At 40.3% G+C, this 22,964-nt stretch overlaps 1 protein-coding gene and 1 long non-coding RNA gene across 6 annotated transcripts in view; one reads left to right on the top strand and one right to left on the bottom strand.

Moving 5' to 3' along the window:
* The window catches only part of LOC102693725 (solute carrier family 66 member 2), a 49,134-nt gene that overhangs the window by 4,068 nt on the left and 22,102 nt on the right, over positions 1 to 22,964 (top strand). The window contains exons 1-5 of one of the 3 annotated variants that reach the window (XM_015368151.2): positions 562 to 657; positions 816 to 871; positions 1,193 to 1,246; positions 3,923 to 4,162; positions 4,325 to 4,458. In XM_015368151.2, the coding sequence (XP_015223637.2) occupies positions 3,945 to 4,162; positions 4,325 to 4,458 (352 nt within the window). In that variant the 5' untranslated portion in view covers positions 562 to 657; positions 816 to 871; positions 1,193 to 1,246; positions 3,923 to 3,944. Of the gene's footprint in view, positions 1 to 558; positions 658 to 815; positions 872 to 1,192; positions 1,247 to 3,922; positions 4,163 to 4,324; positions 4,459 to 22,964 lie in introns of those variants that run through there. The other 2 variants (XM_015368153.2, XM_015368152.2) reach the window with 2 other exon arrangements.
* The window catches only part of LOC107080002 (uncharacterized), a 34,241-nt gene continuing 24,196 nt past the window's right edge, over positions 12,920 to 22,964 (bottom strand). For all 3 annotated transcript variants that reach the window (XR_001480889.2, XR_011182862.1, XR_011182863.1), the window contains one exon: positions 12,920 to 21,367. This is a non-coding gene — a long non-coding RNA (uncharacterized lncRNA). The remainder of the gene's footprint in view (positions 21,368 to 22,964) is intronic.

Genomic DNA, 22,964 nt, shown 5'->3' with positions numbered 1-22,964 from the left:
AATCAAGAGACTTTCTGTAACTAAGAATTCCATTGTACCAGTAAATGTACCGGTTACATATGGCAATAAAGTTCTAGTTCAAGTTCACTCACAAACAAAAAAATGTTTCTTGTTTCCACATCTCATTGTGGAATTAACCTTTACCTGTTCATTGTGAAGCATAAAGTAGTTCCAGAGGCTGGTCGTCTTAAGATTTAATAAACACTTGTGCAAAAACCCAAGGATATCTTTGACTCAGTCAGGGACCACAATGTTTATAGAATGTACCTCACTTCACTTGTGATTTTTGCTATTGCAACAACCTCTACCGTTATTGATAAGCTTAGTTTGAGTGAGAAAAAAAAACTTATCAGTCAGGAACATCTGTAATTCACATTGACCAGAATCTTGAAGAAAAAGACGATTACAACAGCTCAAGGTAAACAACTTAATAGTGTTTCATTGCGTTGCTCAAAGCAGTTTGGTAAAGGTTTTTGCTATAAGTGTAGCAAAAAAAAAAACACGTCACAGTTCTCCCATTATCTTTGCAAACAGGCTTTTTGTGTAATGTTACATTTTTTTTTTCAGGAAGGGTGGTACCATTGTATCTCTTACTTTTCCTGAAAATGAAACCGAGACATTCAGCATGCAATGATGCAGTTCTCAAATTCTTACCTTGTGAGTAAAGCAAACGAGTTTTAGGTCTTTCTCAGGATAACCACGTGAGCACGCCAATCCCACAGGAAATTCACTTCTTCATCGAGATCTGCGGATATTTGCATGTAGATATTTTCGTTGAGTTTAATGTTTTTACACTTGTAACATGTATCTCGCAGGTTTGAGTTCTCAACTGATGGGCTGATATGTTTTATTAGGTTGTAACACCGCACAGGTAAATATGATTTTCTATTTAAATAGGAACAAATAACAAATCACTTTAAGGAGAAGCGACAGCGTTGACTGTTTTCTTTAAACGTGGATATTCAAAATTTACAACTCCCCCTTTAACAATTGCATTTTTAAACTATCGGCGAATCAATGTTAGGTTCGTCTCTAGCAGTTATAATGTTATTTGATTTATTGTTTTTTAACGCCCTAATAAAAGTCAAACTCCACTAAGAAACTTTCAAAGAACTAAATTTAAGTGAGAGTTGCAAATGACACACGAATGATAACAGTCTTGAAGTAATATTAATGTTCCTTTATATCGCAGGAAGTGTCTTGGCATCGCTGTGGCAGCTGTCAAACGAGTCTTCGCCTCACTAAGGTAAGCAGTGTTTCTTCTAAATCCCCGCGTTTCACTGCAAAAAGTAGCACTGCAAACAGTACTACACGATCTGAAATAACATTATTTTCGTTATTAAAATTACAATACTGTCGAATTGAAACAAAAGTGCTTTTTTTTTTCAAATGTTGTGGGTTTACAGGCACTAGCTTTGAAGTTCCTCAAAGCGCTCCGTACAGCAGTTAGCCTGAAACTGAATTTAAACTTTACAGCCCAGCTACAGTGTATTGCGGGCATAGAATCTACGGAGAACTGCAAAGGATTAGATAAACTTAAAATAAAGCCGGTGGTACCTGGAAAATTACAGGTCGTAAGCAGAGGAAGTTACATTAAAAGAGACAGAACACATAAAGATAAAAAGTAAAACGCGTGCGCTTAAACGGTGAACGGTATACTGCAAGTTTGTTTTTGTGTTAGTGTTGATACGTACTTTTCGTGCGTTTGAGTCGAATGACTGTACATTTTTAATGGTTGCCAACTAAGGCAATGTTTCGCAAGCAACTCGGCGTCCCAAGCAGGTCATCCCCAGTATCTGTATGAGTTCATGGGAGATTCTAATCTTAGCTGCAGATCCATTACTAAGAACCCATTTAGAGAAAGTGTATCCGGTTTCGTTCACCCTGTGGGACAAGCCCACTGATGCTGGCGGTGACCACCCACCTTTGCAACGAGCAATGCGTGATTTATGTGGGCGCTGTAGTACGCAGGGTGTTGTGTAAAAAAGTTGAATGAAATGAGCAAAGCTGCACAGCACCGAGCATTCCAAAGAATTATTGGTAATCAGCAACTGTGGACACCTGGAAATACGCACCTGCTGTTGAATAAGCTTTTTATTTACCAGAGTGGAGGAGGATAGCACAGTTCAGTTATACAAGGCTTTTAAAAATTATTATTTCCTTAAATTAATGATTTTCCTTTTTCATCATGCAGTCAAACTCACGCTTTGCTGAAAAGTAAAACTATCAAATGCCATGTTCAAATCACGGCCAGTTTTGTACGAAATCAATACTTTGGTTTTTAAACAATTCACTGTCAGAATGGAGATATGGAGCATTCTAACAAGTATGTCACTATAGAAAGAAATCACCTTTATAAGAAGACTTAATCAACTAATCTGACAAATTATGATGAATAGAGGGTATTTTAGCAGTTTTCTGGCCTCTTCGTTTAAACTAAGCTTTTTGAACTTGAGGTGTAACCCATTTGGTACGGTATTTCAGTTTCAATGCCTCGTGTTTCACAATTCTTAAGTAAGCCATCTTTCTTTTTGAAATGATCAAAACATTCGCTTGCTAAATACAATGCATATATTTCAAATGCATCCCCTTCAAAAATATAGTGTTTTGCATATCATGCTAATAATATAATGCAAAAAACTGTTTTAGAATTTATTTGTGTATATTTAAATAGAGTAGCAGATGAGGGCTACAGATAAGATGTGGCTATTTATCAGTTTGAGGTAATACATTGACAGACCAACCTAAAGTAACACCTAAAAATAAAGCTTTTCTAGTAAAATTCGACATGCTCTGTGTATGAAGTGGTTTTCAAAAGAGTCACTTTTTCTTTCTACTGTAAATACCACCACTGTTTTCATTAAAGTAATTCCTGTTGAGGCCTGTCTAATACGGAGCATAGCTTTTGTAAATGACATTTAAAGCAGGATTAAGGCCTAGAGCAGATGTGTCTCATTAAATTTGAGAACACGTCCTCTCAGGAATTCTCGCAGGAGATTAGGTTTTGTGGAACTGCAGCAAGTTCAGAAGACAGAACTTCTGAACTCCTGGACTGTGAGGTCGAAGCTCAGGTGGCCTGCTGCCTCTTTGGAACTGCCAAAACATATTTTTTTAAAAAGCTTCGTATATTTTTCTTCTTTTTCCCTTTTTCCTTTTTAATTAATAGAGTTCAGTTTCATATCCCAATATGTATTTTTTCATATGTATATTCAGTCTCATATTCTGATCAAAATGAAAATGCTTTCTTGAAAATACCAGTATCATCGGCAGGGAAAATAAACACCTGGACGGACAATGTCTCACTTTGACACATGTCCTCAGTCTTTGAATATGTATATTTCAGATTGCTGCAGGTCTGCTTCTATAGTCTACTCTGAATTTAACTTAATCATATCTATGTTGCCTCCATAACTGTTACTAATTACAACTGCAACGCTTTTAACCTGAGCCTTGACTTCTAACAGAAGTGCTCGTGAAGAAAGAAAACCCCGACCCAGTTTTGCACCACCACCCTCTTTTTGTTAGCTATATTTTTTCAGAGTACAGCAGCATACTGAAGAGAGCTCATTTTTGGAAGCCAGACTGCTGTTTTCAAGACTTCAGAAAGTGTACATACAGTGTTTTTTTTTTTAAATTTCTGACGTGAATAGTTACCACAAGCAGAAGTGAGTGTTCTGTGCCCCATGCTGACATCTTTCTGATTCAGCAAATGTGTTGCCTGAAAACAAAGTACAACAAGTGCTCTGTCACTGTCAGTATACTGAATATGTTTGAGAATAATGGCAACATGTCCATAAGAACAAAGCGTAGAATTCTCTACTGCTAAAAATCTCACTGGTAAAATGAGATTCGTCAGATCTCACTCACTGTGCATGTTCAATAAATCTCTTTAGGGAACTGACATCTTCTTTGATCTGAACAGGGAGATCGGAAAACTGTGAGATATGGACACGGAAGTGGATCTGGGTGTGGATATCGAGGCAGGCCCTGAAGGTTCCTGGTCTCTGCTGTCGTGGCTGGCATCGTGCTTCATGGTGTTCGGAGGGGTGGTGCCCTACATCCCTCAATACCAGGAGATCCAGAGGATCTCCAACACTGAGGGCTTCTCCACACGCGTCTGCCTTGTGCTGCTGGTGGCAAACATTCTCAGAATCTTCTTCTGGTAAGGAGGAGTTTCTGTCTCCTGTTTGTGGACTTGTAACCCACCCAAAGTTCATAGCAGTCGAGGTATACTGTGTATATAAATTCAAAATCTAGGAACACATTTTTTATTGGGAGTTTCAGGTGTTGTGTTGTGATACTCTTATTCCGATTCTTTCCCTAGGATAGGGAAGCAGTTTGAAATGACTCTGCTGCTCCAAAGCCTGGTGATGATTGGCACAATGCTTGCCATGCTGCACTTATGCTGCACCGTACAGACTGCCAACCGGGTCTCCACTAAGCAGCACCATTTCACAGGTACAGTGCTTGTCTCCTTTTTCTCCGTGCAGTTGTCATGGAGAAGCCCTTCATAAAGCTGCCGATTAAAACAAAGCGCACTGATAATAGCCATGAGAGAACAGGCCCTGATCTAAGATCATTAGCTCATGAGTTATTTAGAAAAATGAATTTAAAAAGATGAGCTTACTAGCATTGCAGAGAAGGAGCAATTACTTTAAAAAGAGCACTCACAGCTAGTCGTGAGCAGCTTCTATACAGTTAACCAGTGAATAGGGAAGTAAACTCTGATGGCTTTTAGAAACTGAAAGACTGGTCAAAGACTTCTAGTAAAGATGTTTCTTGTTTTAAAATGGGGCTTCCTTTTATTGTTTCTGAACATTAGCTTGGCATAAGTGTAAAATGCTTCCATTCCTGTGTAAGCATATGAAATGGTGAGACAACATACCCAAAACGAGGTGCAAAGAAACACACTCGACTCCCTTTAGATATCCGAAGTGTTCCATCACATGCTTTTGCAGTTGTTGCTTCATAGTAAGTGAGAAAGTAAGAGGGACACTGACGCCTTTAAGTGCCCTTGTCACAGCTATTGCGGAAACACAGGGCATAAGACGGGCAACACATCTGTCCATTTCAGAGGCAAATTGCATCACATTGTCAGCAGTACAGACAGAGTAATTGGCCTTCTATTGAAGACCTGTATAAACTCAGACTAAAGAAGCGAGGAAGCAAACAGAAAAGATTGTCGATGACTCATCTGAGCCAGGATGTCATCTGTTTCAAAAATATGCTTTGGGGAGATGCTACTGGTCAATCAAAACAAAAACTGCCCGACCGTGTTTAACCAGAACACATTGATATGGGCTATAGTGTTTATATAACTGTTGAGCTGGGCATGTTCCTTTTGTGAAGTGTTCATGCATTATTGAATTGGTTCTGCACCAAGACACAAGACCAGATTCCTAGTATATGTACTGTAACATACTTAGGAAATACAGTATTTCTGATTCTATTCCTTGGATGAGAGACACACACTGAAAAGTTGTTTGGAGTTACATAAGATCAATTAGCTACTAACTAGGATTGGGTAGGTTGAATGGCCTCCTCTTGTTTGTCATCTTTTAATCTTGTAATTCTTACTGTGTGACCACCAACAGTCACTCCACCTGAGGATCAAGGGCACCACACTGGCCAGTAGGCTGTGGCCTGTGGAGTCCCATATCTCATGCATTCCTACAATCGATTGAGACGCACAGTTTTGTGTAATATATACATATCGATGGTGCGTTCGGCATCTTTGGTGGTGTAAAACCTTAAATGTTGTCCTACAGCAGTCAGTGCCCAGGGTGCCCATTGATGTCTTCATCCTTAGCAATGACTGGATCAGCCAGTTGCACAAAAGAACAAGTGCTCAGGCCACACTGATGAGCCAGAACTATGTGTCTGAACTGTGTATCTGCTAGAGATTATGAGAAAGTAGTGGAGGTGAAACTGATTTTGCACTGGAGCAAGACATGTTATCAGTTGCAAATTTGATCAGCTTAATTTGCAGTGTTGGAACAGCCATCCATCCATTTTCTAAACACTTTATCCAGTACCAGGTTCTGGGGGACCTTAGGAACAGGTGCAAGGCAGGATACACACTGGCTGGGATGCCAGTCTCTCACAGGGCACACACAGACACAAACACTCAATCACGTTCACACCCGCTCACAGAAGCCAGTTACCCTTCCAGTATGGTTTTGAACGGTGGGAGGAAACCAGAGCGAGAAACCCGCACAAACGCGGGGGGAACATACTAACTCCACACAGACAGAACCCCAGGTCTGGAGCTTGAACCCGGGACCCCAATGGGCCACTATGCTGCCCATTAGTATATCCCAGTGCAGAAAATCTGCTCATCTTTAAACATGACTTCTGCTCTTAAAACAACTTCTGGCTTACAGTTTAAAAATCTGTAGTGAACGTTTATTGCCAGATTTGCGCCAGTGTGAAGAATTTCTACAGTTTAATGCACTCACCCAGAAGGCCCGAGTGTTTCTAAAACATTTCCAGAATTAATTCATTTTAGATAATTTGCAAATGTCCAGATTTTAAATATTTATTGTGGCTTTTAGTCAATACCACATCAGGAGTAGTCTTTAGGTTAAGATGCTTGCAGGAGTAAGTGTTCTCTATGGAACCAAAAGAGGGGGCCATTGGGTTAGATATAGCAGATTGTTCTGGGAACTGTCACCATTATCATATTTTAAAATGACAATACGTCCAAAGTTTATGATTATGTTCTTCAACAAATAATACTGAAAATTGTAAAGATATTAAACCCTTCAGGGGCAGTATGGTGGCAAAGTAGCTGTCACTGCTGTCTCTTAGCTGTTGGTTCCAGGGACACTTTCTGTGTGGAGTTTGCATGCTCCCCTCTTAATTACCTGTGTGTGCAGCCTTTGATTGGTTGGTGTCCTGTCCTTTGTGTAGACCCTCCTTGTGGAATAACAACTAAAAACATTTACAGTATCTGAAGGGTAGCAGGTGGCTTTTAAAAGCAGACTTTCATCAGTCCATTCGCAGTCAAAGGTTACTTTTATGCCTTTCACTCAGAGCTACACAGACTTCATTCTTCTTACGGATCTTAACGTCGCAGGTGCTGGCTGCAAAATTGATGCTAATGTGCAGTGAGCGTGGAAGAGCCAGCGGCCATGCACGTGATCCCTCGTGGTCAAACTTCATTTTCTTGTCCTGCGTCCCTGTGATTTCTCTTCCTCTTCAGGTATGCAGAAAGGCAGAAGCACACTCGTGATTGTGAAAGGGGATAGGATTTGACTGTAGAGTTTTGTGACACTGAGATTCCGACCGAAGTGAACAGAAGCATGGAAATGTTTGAGAAATGAATCCTAATATTTATTTGATTATGCTGATTCAATTAATCTTTTCTTTAGGTCTGGTAAAGTTGAGTGTTAGTTACAGGTTTAAATTATGGACCTGATTCAATATACAGTAGCTACAGTATAAATCAGGACTGAATTGATATAATTTTTCCAGTACATCATCCATCTATTTTCTAGTCACAGGGGAGAAGGAAACTAACACACACACACCTAATGCCAATTTTCCCATCAGTCAATTAACCTTTCAGGATGTCTTTGGACTGTGGGAGGAAATCAGAGCACATGGAGGAGACCCACATGCACACGGGGAGAACATACAGACTCCACACAGACAGCACCCAGGGAACTGAACCCAGAAATGCTAACTACTGACACAGTGCTGCCCTCCAGTATGACTGGACTGTTAGGATGCTACTGTATTAAGATGTTCTAAGCAGTCGTGGTAAATCAGGCTGACAGTGCAGTCATGCTGAGTAGCAAATCTGTGGCAAAACACAGAATTCGATTTTAAGGTGTTTTTGACCTGATATTTTTTTCTGCGGACAGCGCAGGAGCTCACTTTCTGGTTCTGCTAGTGTGGAGGTTGCAAGGACGAGCGAGAGATCATTCACGGACTGGGAGACGGTGCCTCTGAAGCAAAGGCGTGCCGTGTTGGGCTCAGCAGGGAGAGCGCAGGCTGCTTCCTGTTTGAAACGGCTTCAGCAGTGGGAGCCGACGGGAAAGCAGAAGGTCAAGTCCCAGACTGAGCCTCTGACTAAATGAAATGTATAACCTTGTTTCTCACATGGCCTGCTCATTTAATCTCCGCAGGCTGAGCTTCCTGTGATGTTGCAGAGGAACTTCTTGGCTTATTAAGCCTCTGCAGTTTGTTCCAGCCAAGTCTGCGTAGTACTAACTCATGTTACCTGACAGAACTAGAGAAGTGTGCTGTAGGTCAGCTTTTGAATCTTAGAATAGCATAATTGAATATCTGTTTTTATTTCCAAACACACAGAGCTGCTTTGTAATTCAGGAGTGTCTGTGTGGTGAAGTGTTTGCTAGGGTAATTTTCGCATCGTGTTCTGAATGTTATTAGACTTCCTCCATACTTCCTTTGGGTGTAGAAAGAGAGCCAGTTGTCAATTAGAGTCAAATTTACCCAAGACAATAAGAAAATATTTTCACTTCCAATAGCCAGCCTCCATGTTTAGTGGGTGGATATTGTAATTAAAATTAATTGGTTGCCAGAAAAGATAGCTGTATTGAATCACAGATTTGGCTAGATCTCCTAGGAGGAAACTGTCCACTGCATAGTGAGAGGGAAAACCCTCATCCTGCAAGAACTCCCAAAGGGATTCATATTACGAGGAGTCAGGGAGCCCAAGGGCTTAGAATAGACTACCATCTGAGCCAGTGCTAAAAATGAGATCTCCATCTTCTGGCCAGGACCTCAGGAAGTTAAGTCAAGGCGGCCAAAACCAATATTCTCTGGAGTCTCACACTGTTGTGATATTCTAATCACTGCAGTGTGCAATATCACTTGCTTCTGTCATGTTCTAACATTATGAATTAGAAATTATGGGAGTGCTGTGTTTTATGTCAGTTTTATCCTGCTCCCTGCATTATGTAAAGCACCATGGATCACCTACTTAATCTTTATTGTAGCTAAACATGACACTGAATACAAACTGTAGGGGTACTGTTTAACACAGCGTATACTAGAGTCTATGAACATTTCAGTACAATGACATGGATGTAATAGGAAGAAATGTGAGCCCACCAGTATTATTAATTGAGGTGAATACTTATTGGAGGTTTCTTAAAAAGAGAATGACTGGCACCAAAAAGTGTATATGTTCAGAAGTTCTGAAGTTATTTAGAAAAAGGGGAAAAAAATTGCACGGCTATGCACATTCACAAATTAAAAAAAAATCATATGTGATCAATCATGTTTTTCTTCTTAAAAATAGATTAATTTGCTTCTATCCATAGCATTTTGGAAAGCTCAGCTGCTTTTTTAATAAATATCCCCATCATTTGCTTTTGAAACCTGTCTTTTCTGAAACAGCCTACTGTTTTTCACCCTTTGCAAAAATGTTTTTGGTTCCCCTGCTGTTTTGAGCTGACAAAACCATCACAGATTTAATCTACCCGAAGGCCTTTCATTCTTAGGTGACCTGTATGGTGCCTGCAAAGGAATGAAGTTGTATCACGTTTTGGGCCACTTTTCAGTAGATTGACCTTCAAACTTATAAAATACTTTCGCACAAAACACATTGAACACATGCAGTATGGAGTATGCTGGCAGTTAATCAGAGAAAGCTGGAGGTCTTTTCAAGGGGACACAGGAGAGGAACTTATGATAAACTTCTGTTTTTAATAAAATAGATACTATGGAGTTACGATCAGCCAGCCTTCCTCTTGGTTCATTTCTGGTCTTATAGGACTTTGAACCTTCCAATAATTAATTTCTGAGTTGATCCTTATTTACTTAATTAGCCCAGGTGCAAAAGGTCACTTTGATAACTAAGGTTTAGCTGGGGCAGAGACATGGAATGGAAGTGCCAAGGTGGACTATCCCTGCTGTAGTGGACTGACTGTGGTCATTTATATATGGATGGCCTGGCACTTAATAATGAGTGTCCCTCTTGTTTTTCCTTGCAACATAGTATCCCAGGCTGAAAACTACCGTGAGCTCTCTCAAGCAACTCACCTGTAAAGGCTATAAAGTACTTCAGAGTGCAGTTTAAGCCCTGTAATGTAAATACGCTGGTTTATGTCTAAGCTGTCATTCATTAGGCAGCTGTGCTATTTCCCAAATAACAGCCCATAATAGTTCATGCACTGCCCATGAGAAGAATATGAGTCAGCCAGGATATCATAAGCTTGCCAGGCAACAGCTACTCGGGTTTTTTTAGTGTGTCTGTGAAAGCTGAAATGACAAGTGGAGAGAAACTGGGGCTAAAAGAAAGGAAAAACAATATACAATTCCAAATTCTGAAAGGAACCACGAATGAACCACATAGTATTAAAATAGTAAATCTATCTATACATTTTCTAAACCACTTTATTCCATTTAACTTAATCCCACAAGCATTGGCCGCAAGGCAGGATACACCCAGGACTACCGCAGGGCACACAAAGATACAAACACAGGTGCACAAACAAGAGGAGAACATACTGTACAAACTCCATGCAGATAGCACCCCAGGAATTACAACCAATGTATGTGAAATGTGCTTCTACATGTCATGGAAATTCTATTTTAACAACGGCAATTATCATAATTCACTTTTATACCACAATGTAGCATGGCACATTCATGTAATTACCGAGTAAGCCTAGTAATTACCATGACAGACTGTGGTGCTGTAATATTAGTAAATATTATGGGAGGTTTGTAAGTGCTATTGTTCTTTTATGATAATAAAACATGGCAATGATTCTATGTCTTTCTTCTTCTGGTTTGAGAGAAATTGTAAACACTTTTGTGGTGCTGGTGTTTACTGACAGAAAATCGTATATGGTGAAGCTAGTAGGTTGTCTAGATGTTTATGGTAAATGTAAGGCTAGCAGCACCTCACCTCTAGACACGGTCTCAACTGTAGAGAAAATAAGCCCACCTGAGTGCTTGAACAGTGGTGCACAGTGTCAGATTAGTGCCCTAAAAGTCTCCCACAAAGATCCTGTGCAGGGGCGCCCACAATATACAGACCCCCTTCAGGGGAGGTAACAATGTGCTGGTGAGATCTGGATGCCGCAGGAGAGCGAGACTTTAATTTCATTAAGAAACAAGTACTCTGCACAGCACCTTGTGCCTGTATAAGGTCCCAGCAAACCTGCCCAGCTCTAGCGTCTCTGGGTCCCAGGTGTCCAGGCCTCGGTACATTCACTCCCGTTATGGAAAGTCAGTTACCGTTTTCATGTCATTTGTCAAGCAGTTTCCGAAATGAACAAAAAGGAAATTAACCCACCCCACCTCCGTTACCTGAAGCGAGATGGAACAAGTAGACGTTAATTCCGCACAGAAAAGTAAAACGAAAACAGAATAATTCCACTGTATAGCCTCCTCGTTTGTGGAGGGGGGAGAGAGGCAGTGGAAATGAGGCCGAGGGGTGTGGTAGATAAGACCAAGTTGAACAAGCATGAGAACAGTTAGGGGAGATGAAGGGGGACTAGAGAGATGGAAATCTTGGGTGAAGGCAGGTAGCCATATCACCCTGCAACTCACAACTGGCAACCCATTGAAGCTGAGCAGGTGTGAGCCTGGTCAGTACCTGGATGGGAGACCTTCTGGCAAATACTAAGGTTGCTGCTGGAAGAGGTGTTAGTGGGGCCAGCAGGGGGCGCTCACCCTGCGGTCCATGTGGGTCCTAATGCCCCAGTATAGTGACGGGGACACTGTACTGTAAACAGGCGCTGTCCTTCGGATGAGATGTAAAACCGAGGTCCTGACTCTCTGTGGTCATTAAAAATCCCGGGCCGTTTCTTGAAAAGATTAGGGGTGTAACCCCGGTGTCCTGGCCAAATTTCCCATTGGCCCTTACCAATCATGGCCTCCTAATAATCCTCTTCTATGAATTGGCTTCATTACTCTGCTCTCCTCCCCACTGATAGCTGGTGTGTGGTGAGCGTTCTGGCTCACTATGGCTGCCGTCGCATCATCCAGGTGGGGCTGCACATTGGTGGTGGTGGAGGGGAGTCCCCATTACCTGTAAAGCGCTTTGAGTGCAGTGTCCAGAAAAGCGCTATATAAGTGTAAGCAATTATTATTATTATTTTTAAGTATGTGAAGCAGCAGTCTGTGCAATTTAGCAGTTTTAATCCCCTTAGACTAAAATAGGGTTGGTGCTGTTTTATTCAGAGGGGATATTATAATCGTATATGTACAGCACATCCTGACTCTTATTGTATCCCAGTTATTATGTAATATTACTTATAATGCTTTATAGAAACAGAAGCTCAAAGGAAGCCTCCATTCCACCCCTTTTAGCAAGTATTAAATGAACTGCAATTTCATTACCCTGAAAAGCAGTTTTCCCTCATTCACAGGGCTATAGAGACCTCTGCTGGTTACCCCAAGAACTATTTTATTTGCTGCAGAAAAAAAACCTGTTGCAGTCATTGTAATTATTTTACCTTTTTTAAGGTGGAGAAAAAAATAAAACTTGTCCCATATAAAATGCTCTGTTCCTGAAATGCCTTGAATTATGACACCAGTAAATCTTTACTGTGGCTGTTGGTATTAGTTAGAATCTAAATGCTAATGAAAATTCAAGATGCCGCCATTAGCCTTCTGTGAGGATGTCGTTCTGTCGTTAAACTCGATGAGGTGGAACGTGCACTTGCAAGGTCAGTCACAATTTATAGAATACCTCTGTGCTCCACTGACAATTATGAACAACTATTAGAATGAACACTGTATAGCTGAGAAAATGTTGGATTGGTGATTACCCAGACGTATACAATCATGATCAAAGAAATAAACTTACCAGGGGCATAGCTTTTGGCTTTTGTAAGATTGTTGTTTTTATTTTAAAGGTAACATGGTGAACGTATTTTGCTTTCATTCCTTTTTAAAGCCCTATTGGTATATTGTGCCTTGTCTTAAATAACACGATATACTTTGTTGAGCTTGCTTGTATCCATTGGACTGAAAGAAGAAATCAATCCAACGGAAAAAAACATGTATTTGTGTGCACATACAAGTTGAATGCATTCTTTTAATTCATTTTCAGTATTCTGAAATGCTCTAACATGTGTGCTCTATATATCTGAAAGAAGACAGGATTATACCAGGGCATTGTTTCAGGCAATGAAGCACAACGAGAAATTAAACGCAAGTGTATTTTGAAATTAATATCAATGTATCTTTTGACAAACTAGTGGTACACTGTAATTCACTGATTTACTGGGATCTTACAAGAAATGCTCATTTTTTATAACATTTGTTTAATTTGTTTAATGAGCAAGTTCTTCTCTAATTTGTAGCCTCTCTTAAATTGCTCTATCTTATCTCAGTCACAGTTGTCTCAGCATTTCTAGGTAAAGTAAATATGAATGCCAAATTGAATAAAGAAAGTGCTATACAGTATACATTCAGTTTATCTTTGCCATTAAACCACAGATTATTTTCGAAACAATAATTTACTTTGTTCTGTTGATTCCATCTAAAACCCAGGGGCTAGTGTTTACTAATACTGAGCCACTGTATAATTCATCACATCTGGCAGCACTGGGCAGGAGGTCTGATCAGACAGGCCCAGGAGCATGGGGGTCATGCCGAATTCACCTGCTTTCGAGCTGTATTGGTCCTTCAGCACTGCTCTGCACTGGGCCGAGTGAGGACACTCTCGGGTAGGCTGGAGAGGAGGAAGAACTGTAAAAACATGAAGGGTGAGCGTGCGTCTGCATCTACATGAAATAAAACTCCTAAATAAAATGAATCCATGTACTTTAGAGTAATCCGTAAACCCCCTTGTCTGAAAACAACACTTCTTATGAAGACGCCTGAAGTAGTGTATGTTTCTTGTCATATCTAAGATCTCCAGCATTTCCTAAGTAACTGAAACAGGGGTGACGCAATGCTTGTTTTTTGCTTTAGGCCACTGCTGTCAGAACTCCCAGTCCTTGCCTAGGCACTGTAGAGCAAATATGGGGGAATTTGCATTTGCAGGAAGTTTTCCCTTACTCTCCTAATATTCAGTGCGTCGCCCAACTGCTGGATTCATAGCTATTTGTCTGCTCTGCTCAGATAACTCGGTTAGCATGCCATTAGATGCCTTTGGAAGTGGAGTGAGGTAGGCTGGTATGACAGTTTGCTATGTTAATGGTCCCTTGTGTACACTGTATGCAGTTTCCGCAGCCCTGTTGCTCTTTGTATCACCACAGTCTCTGATTGATGCATAATATCTGCCAGATCCCATTACGCCTGTTCTAAATGTGCAGAACACTCTCCCTGTAATTTGGTTCTGTAGTTTTTAGACAGTTCTCAATTGTTCTGCTTGTCGCATTTTGGTGTAAATCCAATTTAGTGTAATCCGTACTCACCTGGCTGGATTTCAAACAGATATCTTTAAAAGCAGGTGAGATAGCGCAAGGTGTATTTAGATGAACTATTGCATTTTGATTACTGAAAAAAAAAACATTTCAGAAACCTTCTTGTGAGACAAGAGCTTCAAGATAAAAGTGTTACCTATAGAAGGAGGAAAAGTGAATAATACATGCTACTCCCTGCATGTGTTTTGATATCCTGGGTTGCATTTATGCAGTGTTGTTCAAATAGTTCTGAGGGATTTCTAAACAAAGTGGCTCCTCAGCTGAGAATCACATTCCAGTGCATCATAAACATGAACAGTAGTAAAGAAAAGTATTCTTCTGATGACTCTGAGTAGCATCATGCTTGATAAAAAAAAGATTAAGACTTGTATAGAATGTTTATTCTTCAAGGCAACGTTTTGATCTTTAACAGAAACCCAGTGACAAAGAGGCTTTTGAGATCAAAAGCCTTTTAGTGTTTGCTTCCTCACATATTAAATACAGGTTAAATGTCTTTTAAGTACATGGATGAATTTGACCATTATGTTAGAATGCTGTTCCAGAATGCACCCATCTACTGTGTGAGCGTTAATCATTTCTTTTTGTTTTATGCACAACACTTGATGTCAAGGACATCACTACTGGGTTTATAGTAAAGAAGACAAGGAAATTACAGTTCTATAAAAAACAAGATACCGAGCAGTATGACAATACTGTTAATCCTACCCTAGCTTTTACTTTACTGGCTTAGACAAATACATGACTGGCAGTAAAAACAAAACAGTCTCAAACTGTGGTGCTAACAGTTGAGTCCCCAGTGACCATGAAGCTCTTTAGACACGTCCAAGCAACTGGTACTTATCGATCTAAACTAACAAATTACTGAGGTAGCAGCTCTGGGAGTTACAAGTGAAGTTGTTTTTAAATGGCTTATAAAGAAATGTACCAAGACTTGACTAACAGTGAAAAAAGTCCTCTCTTTTTGGTACTTCCTCAGAAAAGTAGGAATGCAAAATAAACTGTATCAGTTCATATGAAATGAGAGTCAGACTAGAATAACTGATGGTGAACTGTTTCTACTGTACCTCCGCTGTGACTTAAAAACAAGATTATTGTGCAGATATAAGTACAATCTGGAGAGTGCTGGTATCTTGGCCAGGTAGAATCTTCTTTCACTAATCCTTCCAAAAAAGTACTGTGTTGTGGTAAGCAGATGCCAGAGGTACTGTTCTCTTTAAAATAGGAATGTGATTTCTTTTTCCCGGAAGGTCAAACAAGTTACCTCAAAAACATTAGGACCACAGCACCATGCTGGAAGGTTTGTGCTTATGAATTATTTAAACCTCAACAAACAAATATGAGAAATAGACCATGACATCCGTGAGTGGAGTCTGGTGTCTGCTGGTGGAGGTACAGTACTGTATTTGCTACTTGTTAACATGCAGAGCACTTTTCTGGTTTACATGCATTTCTGTTCGTTTTTTAAACTGATGACTCAGTGGTATTACACCATCACCGGAAGAATCTTACTCTTTACCAATCCTGTTCTGCAGAAAAACAGAACCCCTTACAGTTTAATCAGATCGAGTGTTAGACATGTATTGAGTGCCTTTCAGAAGCACTACAGCACAGATTCACAGAACAGCAGGTTTTAAAAACTACATGGATTTTGTGGGATGTTACCACCCATCTAATATTTTAAACACTAACGCAAGCCATTGAAATGTAAATATTATACTGATGGAAAATTCCTCTTCAGGAATGAGAATACTTTGGTTATAGCTTATGTACTTTCACAAAACGTTGTCAATTTGTTTTAAGCCCTCTGACCAGCAATACAGTTTGTGCAGTGAGACATTGCAACTTGCCAATCACATGAAAGCACATTAGTTGCACTTTACCCAATGAAGTCCAGGTGGAACAATGCCTGATCAGGTCACCTTTAAAAAGGTCTTAATTCAAAGCTTAGGTCACTGCAAGACAAAGGCCACACTTACTCAGTTTTCTGTGCATTCCATAATGCCTCGAATGTCACCAGAAGCAAGGGAGAGAGACATTGGCATGCTGCAGGCAGGCATGTCATGTGCCAGTGTTGCCAGACTCTGTGGAGTAAGCTGCTCCACTGTGTCCCGAAGGTTTCAGCAGACCGGCAGGACAAATCGCCATCCAGGATCCGGTCGCCCTCGAGTGACCACACCAGAGCAGGACCGACACAGACTGGTCCATCTGAGAGATCGTTTCAGATCTGCCCCCCGTACTGCTGAAACTGCAGACAGTGAGGCTCCAGACTGCGGGCCTTAGAGCAAGGCGACCTGTCAGAGGCCCCCTGCTCACACCTCCTAGACATCACACCCGCCTGGCTTGGGCCAGACAGAGGCTGCGATGGACTCGTCAGCAGTGGCATCAGGTCCTCCTCACAGATGAGTCACTCTTCAGCCTGTCCCACGCAGACCGGAGGGCCAGAGTGTGGAGGAGGAGGTGTTGCGTTTCTTTTTCCCATCAGTATATACTGTATGTATTTTGCTCTCAAATGACAAACACTAACAGAGTAAAGGGCTCTGCACTTGAACCTCCAAGGTTGTAGATTTAAACCCAATGGAGTACTACTGGAGCTTGAGCAAAGTACTTCAGTGGGATTGGTTCAGTAAAATCACTTGAGCTTCTAGTGATTTGAAACTTCAGCATCAAAATCTCAGTTTTTCTAAACGGAGCATCTCTGTACTGACCCGAGTTTTATTCGCTAAACACAGAAGAGACAAAAGAATGTAGCAGGTGTAGGCTTTGCCATGATTGGGAAATTAGACTCTTTCCTGCCAGGGAAAGTCACAGAATTGTAACGCCCAAAGCGTCCTTTCTCACCGCGGGACACTTCAAAGGAAATGAATGAGCAACCTTGGTAGACAGGGGACTTCAAGACAGTCAACTTAACACACTTGAGGCTGATTCACCGTCAGATTGTGTCCTTCTCCACCTGTGATTTGGACGAATGCTGTTTAATTTGCCGGGCGTCGGTGTTGTCGGTGACAACCCTATCTGATCTGTCACTCCTGTGGTCTGTCAGCGCAGGGAACGGTGACCGTGCGCATTTCATAGAATGTGTTCAGCAAATCTGCCTCTCTCTCGGGCGGGACACAGTAGTGCATGGAGCTGATTAACGTGCATAGTAAAAGACAAAATGACTAAAAAAGAAATAGTATAGTACAAGGGTTTATGTTTACCCCTAGGTGGACTTTGAAGGATTTCACGGGATAAGTTGAAAAAATCTATAACGCTAAAAATATACATTCTTAATATTCTTGAATTTTTTAAACCGTGTTTAATATTAGCTCAATACTACTGCGCTCTTAAATTCAAGGGAAGTTAATATTCTGTATGGACTACTTACTCAGCATTTCGTGGGCGTTTTCATTTCGACTCATTCACGTATACACAGCCGATACAATCCCGCGGTATGACATACAGTTTAGTACAGTATAGCCTTAACAGTCGATGTTTATATTTTTTTTAAAACATAAACATAGGTAAATGCATTACTTGTAAAATAAGGAGCGAAATTCTGTCCTTTTGAAATTTCTTACAGAGGTCTGTAAGACAGCAATGCATGCTCTACTATTGTGGGACATTAAGATGACACTGTCTCCGTGTGTTGGGTAGTAGGAGCTCACAGGCTGCTATACAGAACCAACATGACTTTAATCAGAGGGAGAGGTTCACCTGTAACGTCACTAGGCTAAGCGAAAGCAGTCTGAGAAGCCTCGCATTTTTATAGAGCTTCTAACTGCAAAATGCAAGAAAGCGCGTTACATCTGTGAATTTTTTATTCTCTCTCCCGCAGTGACTTGTGTAATGTTGGCTGGGGGCAAGCTCGTTATTATAACGCACACTGCTTTCACACAGCACGACTCTTCACAGACTTTCTGAAATTATATGCGATATTTCGGAGAAAGAACTAATTTAATACATATGCAATCCAAATGGATGAATTCAGAGACACGGAAAACACGGCTCAGCTCTTTGCTACATTTGAGAAAAGAAATTTTTTTTTTCTCAAAACCCGTTTTTGTGTTAATTAAAACCAGTTATCATTTGCTATTTAGGTTACATTTGAGGCTGTGGTCCACATTAAGCACTTCACTGAAAGCTGGAAAAAATGGGAAATTGTGTATTAAATTCTGCGTTTATATTGTCACATCATTACTAGCAATGTACTGGCATTGTACTCCACCCAGGGAGCAGTCATGCTTTGGGCCCAGTGTTTCCAGAATTGAATCTGTGTTTGTAACAACCGACTAACTAGTAATAGGTAAGAGAACAGATAATTGGAAAAGCACTCATATCTTTTAATGAACTTAATGACACCTTAATTATATTGATGCACCTCTGAGTAATAGAAACAAGAGGCTACAGTACAGTATGTGCTCCCCAGCTCCCAAAACTTAAAAACTGAACTCTGAACGGTAAAAGGAAGTGATAGTGTTTGTTCAGTGTGCTTTAAACTTTTGTTACCCCGTGTGTGATGCACCCAATCGAAAAAGAAGGCAAACGTTACTGTACACTCTTCAGGTCCTTCCCAGTGCTTCAGGCTCCACCGGAGGGAACTGTCTTCTCAGAGAACCCTCTCTCCCATTGAGATTCCACATGGCCTCCAGCCTGAAGCAGAGAAAAAGTTTGTGCGTAATTATGGACACTCACAAATTATTCTTTATTTTTTACTTACTTTTGTTTTCTAAAATATAAACATACAGGTCCTTCCAAAGAGTTGCAGTCTTTATCTCTCAAAATCTTGGGCTCTATTACCATTAGTAGTGCACTGTAAAAGTCAGTGAAAGTTAATGAAACACATTTTCATGCCCAGAATTCCTTTTCTCAATCAATTCTAATTACTTTTGATAAACATTAATTTTTAACACACTATATATTTCATTTTCTTGTGGTAATCATGAAAAGCCTCTGCATACAGTAAAAATCAATTAGTAAACACTTTAGAATTATGTCCTTCGGTGCATTTATTTCTAAAAAGTGCCCCTGTCTTGAATTTGAGGGTATTTTTGTTCTAGTATGTCATGTGGGCTGGGATAAAAGTTGTTCTGAAACTTGTAAATTCTAGCAATACAAATAGCATATTTAATTAACACCATTAGAAATGTTGTGGGAATCGATTTAGCACTGAGCTCACTTGGCAAGTTACTTTCCAAATGTTTCTTTTTATATGCTAAGAAAAATTAAAAACCCATGGATGGAATTAATTGAGTCTCTAGGAGTTCAAAAGAACAGGAGTCATTAGAGGTAGTGGAATGCCCTAGACTCAGGAAGATTTTAGAGATACTAATAGAAAGCTGAGTTTCAGAAAGGCTTAATCCATCAGCACATCTTGGTAGCTCTACATTTTGAATGCAGTTTTAAGAACTGACAGGCGTTTTAACTGGAAACGTACTGTACGTGAAAACACTCCTATTTTAATATTATTCTATTCTATTAAAAGAGAAACTACCCCCGGGCAGGTGTCATCTGCCTATATTCCCCAGGACAGGCCTGTGGCCTCAGGCAGTTCGAAGCTGCTAAGCCTGGACTAATCACATGAATTGAAACACATCTCAGCTCAGAGCACTGCTGTGTCCCAGGTGCAGTACTCTGCTGTAGCTACACATCTACACACACATCCCCTCCAGGGAATAGTGCAGAAGACCTGGAGTAAGACTAATGCTCCCTTCCTCACTCTGTGACAGCAAGGTGAATACTCAAAAGTTTTGTTTTCGCTGTACGACATTGAAAAAAGAGTCTGCGCTTTAGTTCAGTGTTTTGCTGAGTCCTCAGGAATAAAACAAGCAATAAAACAATGAAATGTTGTTGAAAAGAACTCGGTCCTTCCTTCAAGGCGTACAGTACCATCACACTCTGCCCAAACATTCTGCTGTGAATTCTTTCATTCTTTCCAGTGTGGGAGCAGATATCCAAATATCTGTTCTAATAAAATCAGAGGTTTAGTTATAGTTTGTATAATCATAATGTTCTCAGCTAATAAATGATATTATTTTAAGGAATACTGCAGGTTTTCACTTATCTCTAGTTTACCTCAAACATAAAGTGTCAGGCATTGACAGGCACATCACAAATGCATAACTATTGTTAATGAAGCTAGGTCATTCAGTGGATTAAGGTAAAATACTTATTATTTTATGGTTATCAATTACTGGGATTCACTGGGCACACTATGTAGCCTCCTTGAGCTGATTTACATCTGACGCCCAAGTCTCTGTTGGTTAGTCAGTGATTATTATTACTGATAAAGCTTCTGCTCTCTTCTGTACACAGTTAAAGATTATTCCCTCTGGTGAACTGCATTCTTTTTTGATAAATACATTCATCAGATTCTACGCCGTAAGCAAGACTTTAGCCTTTTTCTTGGGCTTGTGTGTTACTGAAAGGTGCCAAGTGCCATTCATGTGCTCAGAGTAAGCTTTGCAATAATAAGATTTTGTATCCAACCTAGAGAGGTTAATGGGAGCTTCCCACAAGGTGTGAAGTACGTAAATAAAGCATGCATAGGTTGTGTATGCATAGGTTGTGTGAGACTAAAATATGTTCGCATTTCATTTCCATTCTATCATGTGTTACACTGGACGTAGAGAACCGCAGGCTTCTTAAAAACATCACAGTATTTTTTATGATTGTCATTGTTGACCTAAAAATGAGCTGTATTTCCACAAGGTGTACAATTCTTACAATAAATACAACTCTAAGATAAAATCCTAAAAGGGTGATTGTAAGTGGTTGCTGGGGCTGGATGTGCACAATAAAGTCCGCCCACGCCCTTCAGAGTGTCACCACTCGCTGCTGTCCATGTCTCTTTTCCCCGTCCTGGCTCGGAAACTGCAGCTGTCCAGTCCTCCGCAGGAGCTCAAAGGAGCAGGTGTTCCATAGCCCTTCGGCATCACGAAGCCCCGCTTGGCGAGATCGCGCCTCATTCTGCCTCTGAGGTCCGCAGGGATCCTCTCCTCCAGCTCCCTCGCTCCCCACTCCATGTTGTGCTGCATTGAGGGGTCAAAAGATTAAAAAAAAAACTTTGCTTTGACCAGATCAATAACTTTTGGCGTAGGCTCCTGTTTTGTGGAACACATTATACAGTAGGTTTGAGGAACAGGCCAGTGGAAAGTCATAACCTTATGCAAGATTACGTACTGTAGTCCCGGACTAGAAAGAGCTATAAATGAAAGTGCTGTATTTTTCCCGGGGCTCATTATTATAACAATGTGATGTGAGTTTTCATAAATTTAAAATATAATTTTCTATAAAGTGGACTGATTTCACTCTCAATGCAAGCCTTAAATAATTGTGTTGGCGCATCATGCATTATGTCAGACAAAAATAAGACACAAGACATTTTCAAGATTCTTAACTGATTATCAGCAACCTCACCCCACTGTCATATTGAGAATTCTGTTGCCCTGTGTGTTGTTCATTTAAATAAAACAAAGCAGAAAACAATTTCTTGACCTTTTTTAAAGCCTGAGTTATTTCTCTAGGACAGTTCTGGGGCTTATACTGTCAGGACACTGTAGGAGAAAAAATAACAAAGTGCATGGTTGTTAAATTTATATAAGAAGTTTCCTTTCCTAAAGAACACCAAAATTGCATTATCTTCTGCCGCCTCTTGTGTAGCAAGCCTACCAGACTTCTAATTTTCAGGTGTTTCCAAAAGTGTGCATGGCTGTCACTCCAGGGAGTACGGACAGCTGGCTTGCTGCATTCTGCTGTCTTGAATAAAACATAGCTCCCACGTCCATCACCGGCAGACAAAGGAATCAGTCATTTTTATTTTTGAAAAAAGACATTGATTCTATGTGAGGGAAAAATCAAACTACAGTATATTGATACATTTGTTTGACTATTTGTTAAGAGACAAGCCCAGCAGGTGGTGGTCTTTCTGAAGAGGTTTAAACCAGATTTTGACTAGCTGTCCACTGAAATTTTACTGAATTACTTTTGGTTGTATAAAGTCTGGAACCAAGGCAAAAACAAGGATGCCTTGAAAACAAGGAAACAAAATTTTTAAATTTGTCACGAAATAACATTTTTAAAAATGCTCTTAAATGCATCTGCTTAAAATGATTTATATTCTTGACTTAAATGAAGTCGTCCACAGCTGTCAATGTTTGTCACTTCATGCAGAAATGCCAAGTGTTTATTTGTGTATTCAGCACTAAGAGAAAATGATACTGAATTCAATCGTAACTTTTGCTCCATGAAGCAATAACCAAAGTCAAGTGTTAGTAGTTTTTGGCATTGTAATCACACAGCTCTATGAAAGCAAACACTAGGTGCCATTCTATTCACATGTACTTACAGTACGGTACCAGTAGTTTAGCCATTTGGGCTTTTTATGTGAAGATTTATGAAAAACATGTGGGCAAACATGGAACAATGCAAATTAATATGGTAGTGAGAGCTGGCTGAGGAGTCTGCATGATGTTCCATCAGTCTCTTGGGTTTTAGGATCTCCAAATCTAGCAGACTAACATGCACACAACAGTACTTTCTATTCCAATAGAGATTCTCTCAGCACATCTCACATTGCCCCCAGTGCACATTACCCACTTAATATAATACATAGCACCCTGACAGAAT

This window comes from Lepisosteus oculatus, chromosome 20 (genome assembly GCF_040954835.1).
Source record: "Lepisosteus oculatus isolate fLepOcu1 chromosome 20, fLepOcu1.hap2, whole genome shotgun sequence".
NCBI lineage: Eukaryota > Metazoa > Chordata > Actinopteri > Semionotiformes > Lepisosteidae > Lepisosteus > Lepisosteus oculatus.
This window is presented reverse-complemented; position numbering and strand designations above follow the sequence as displayed.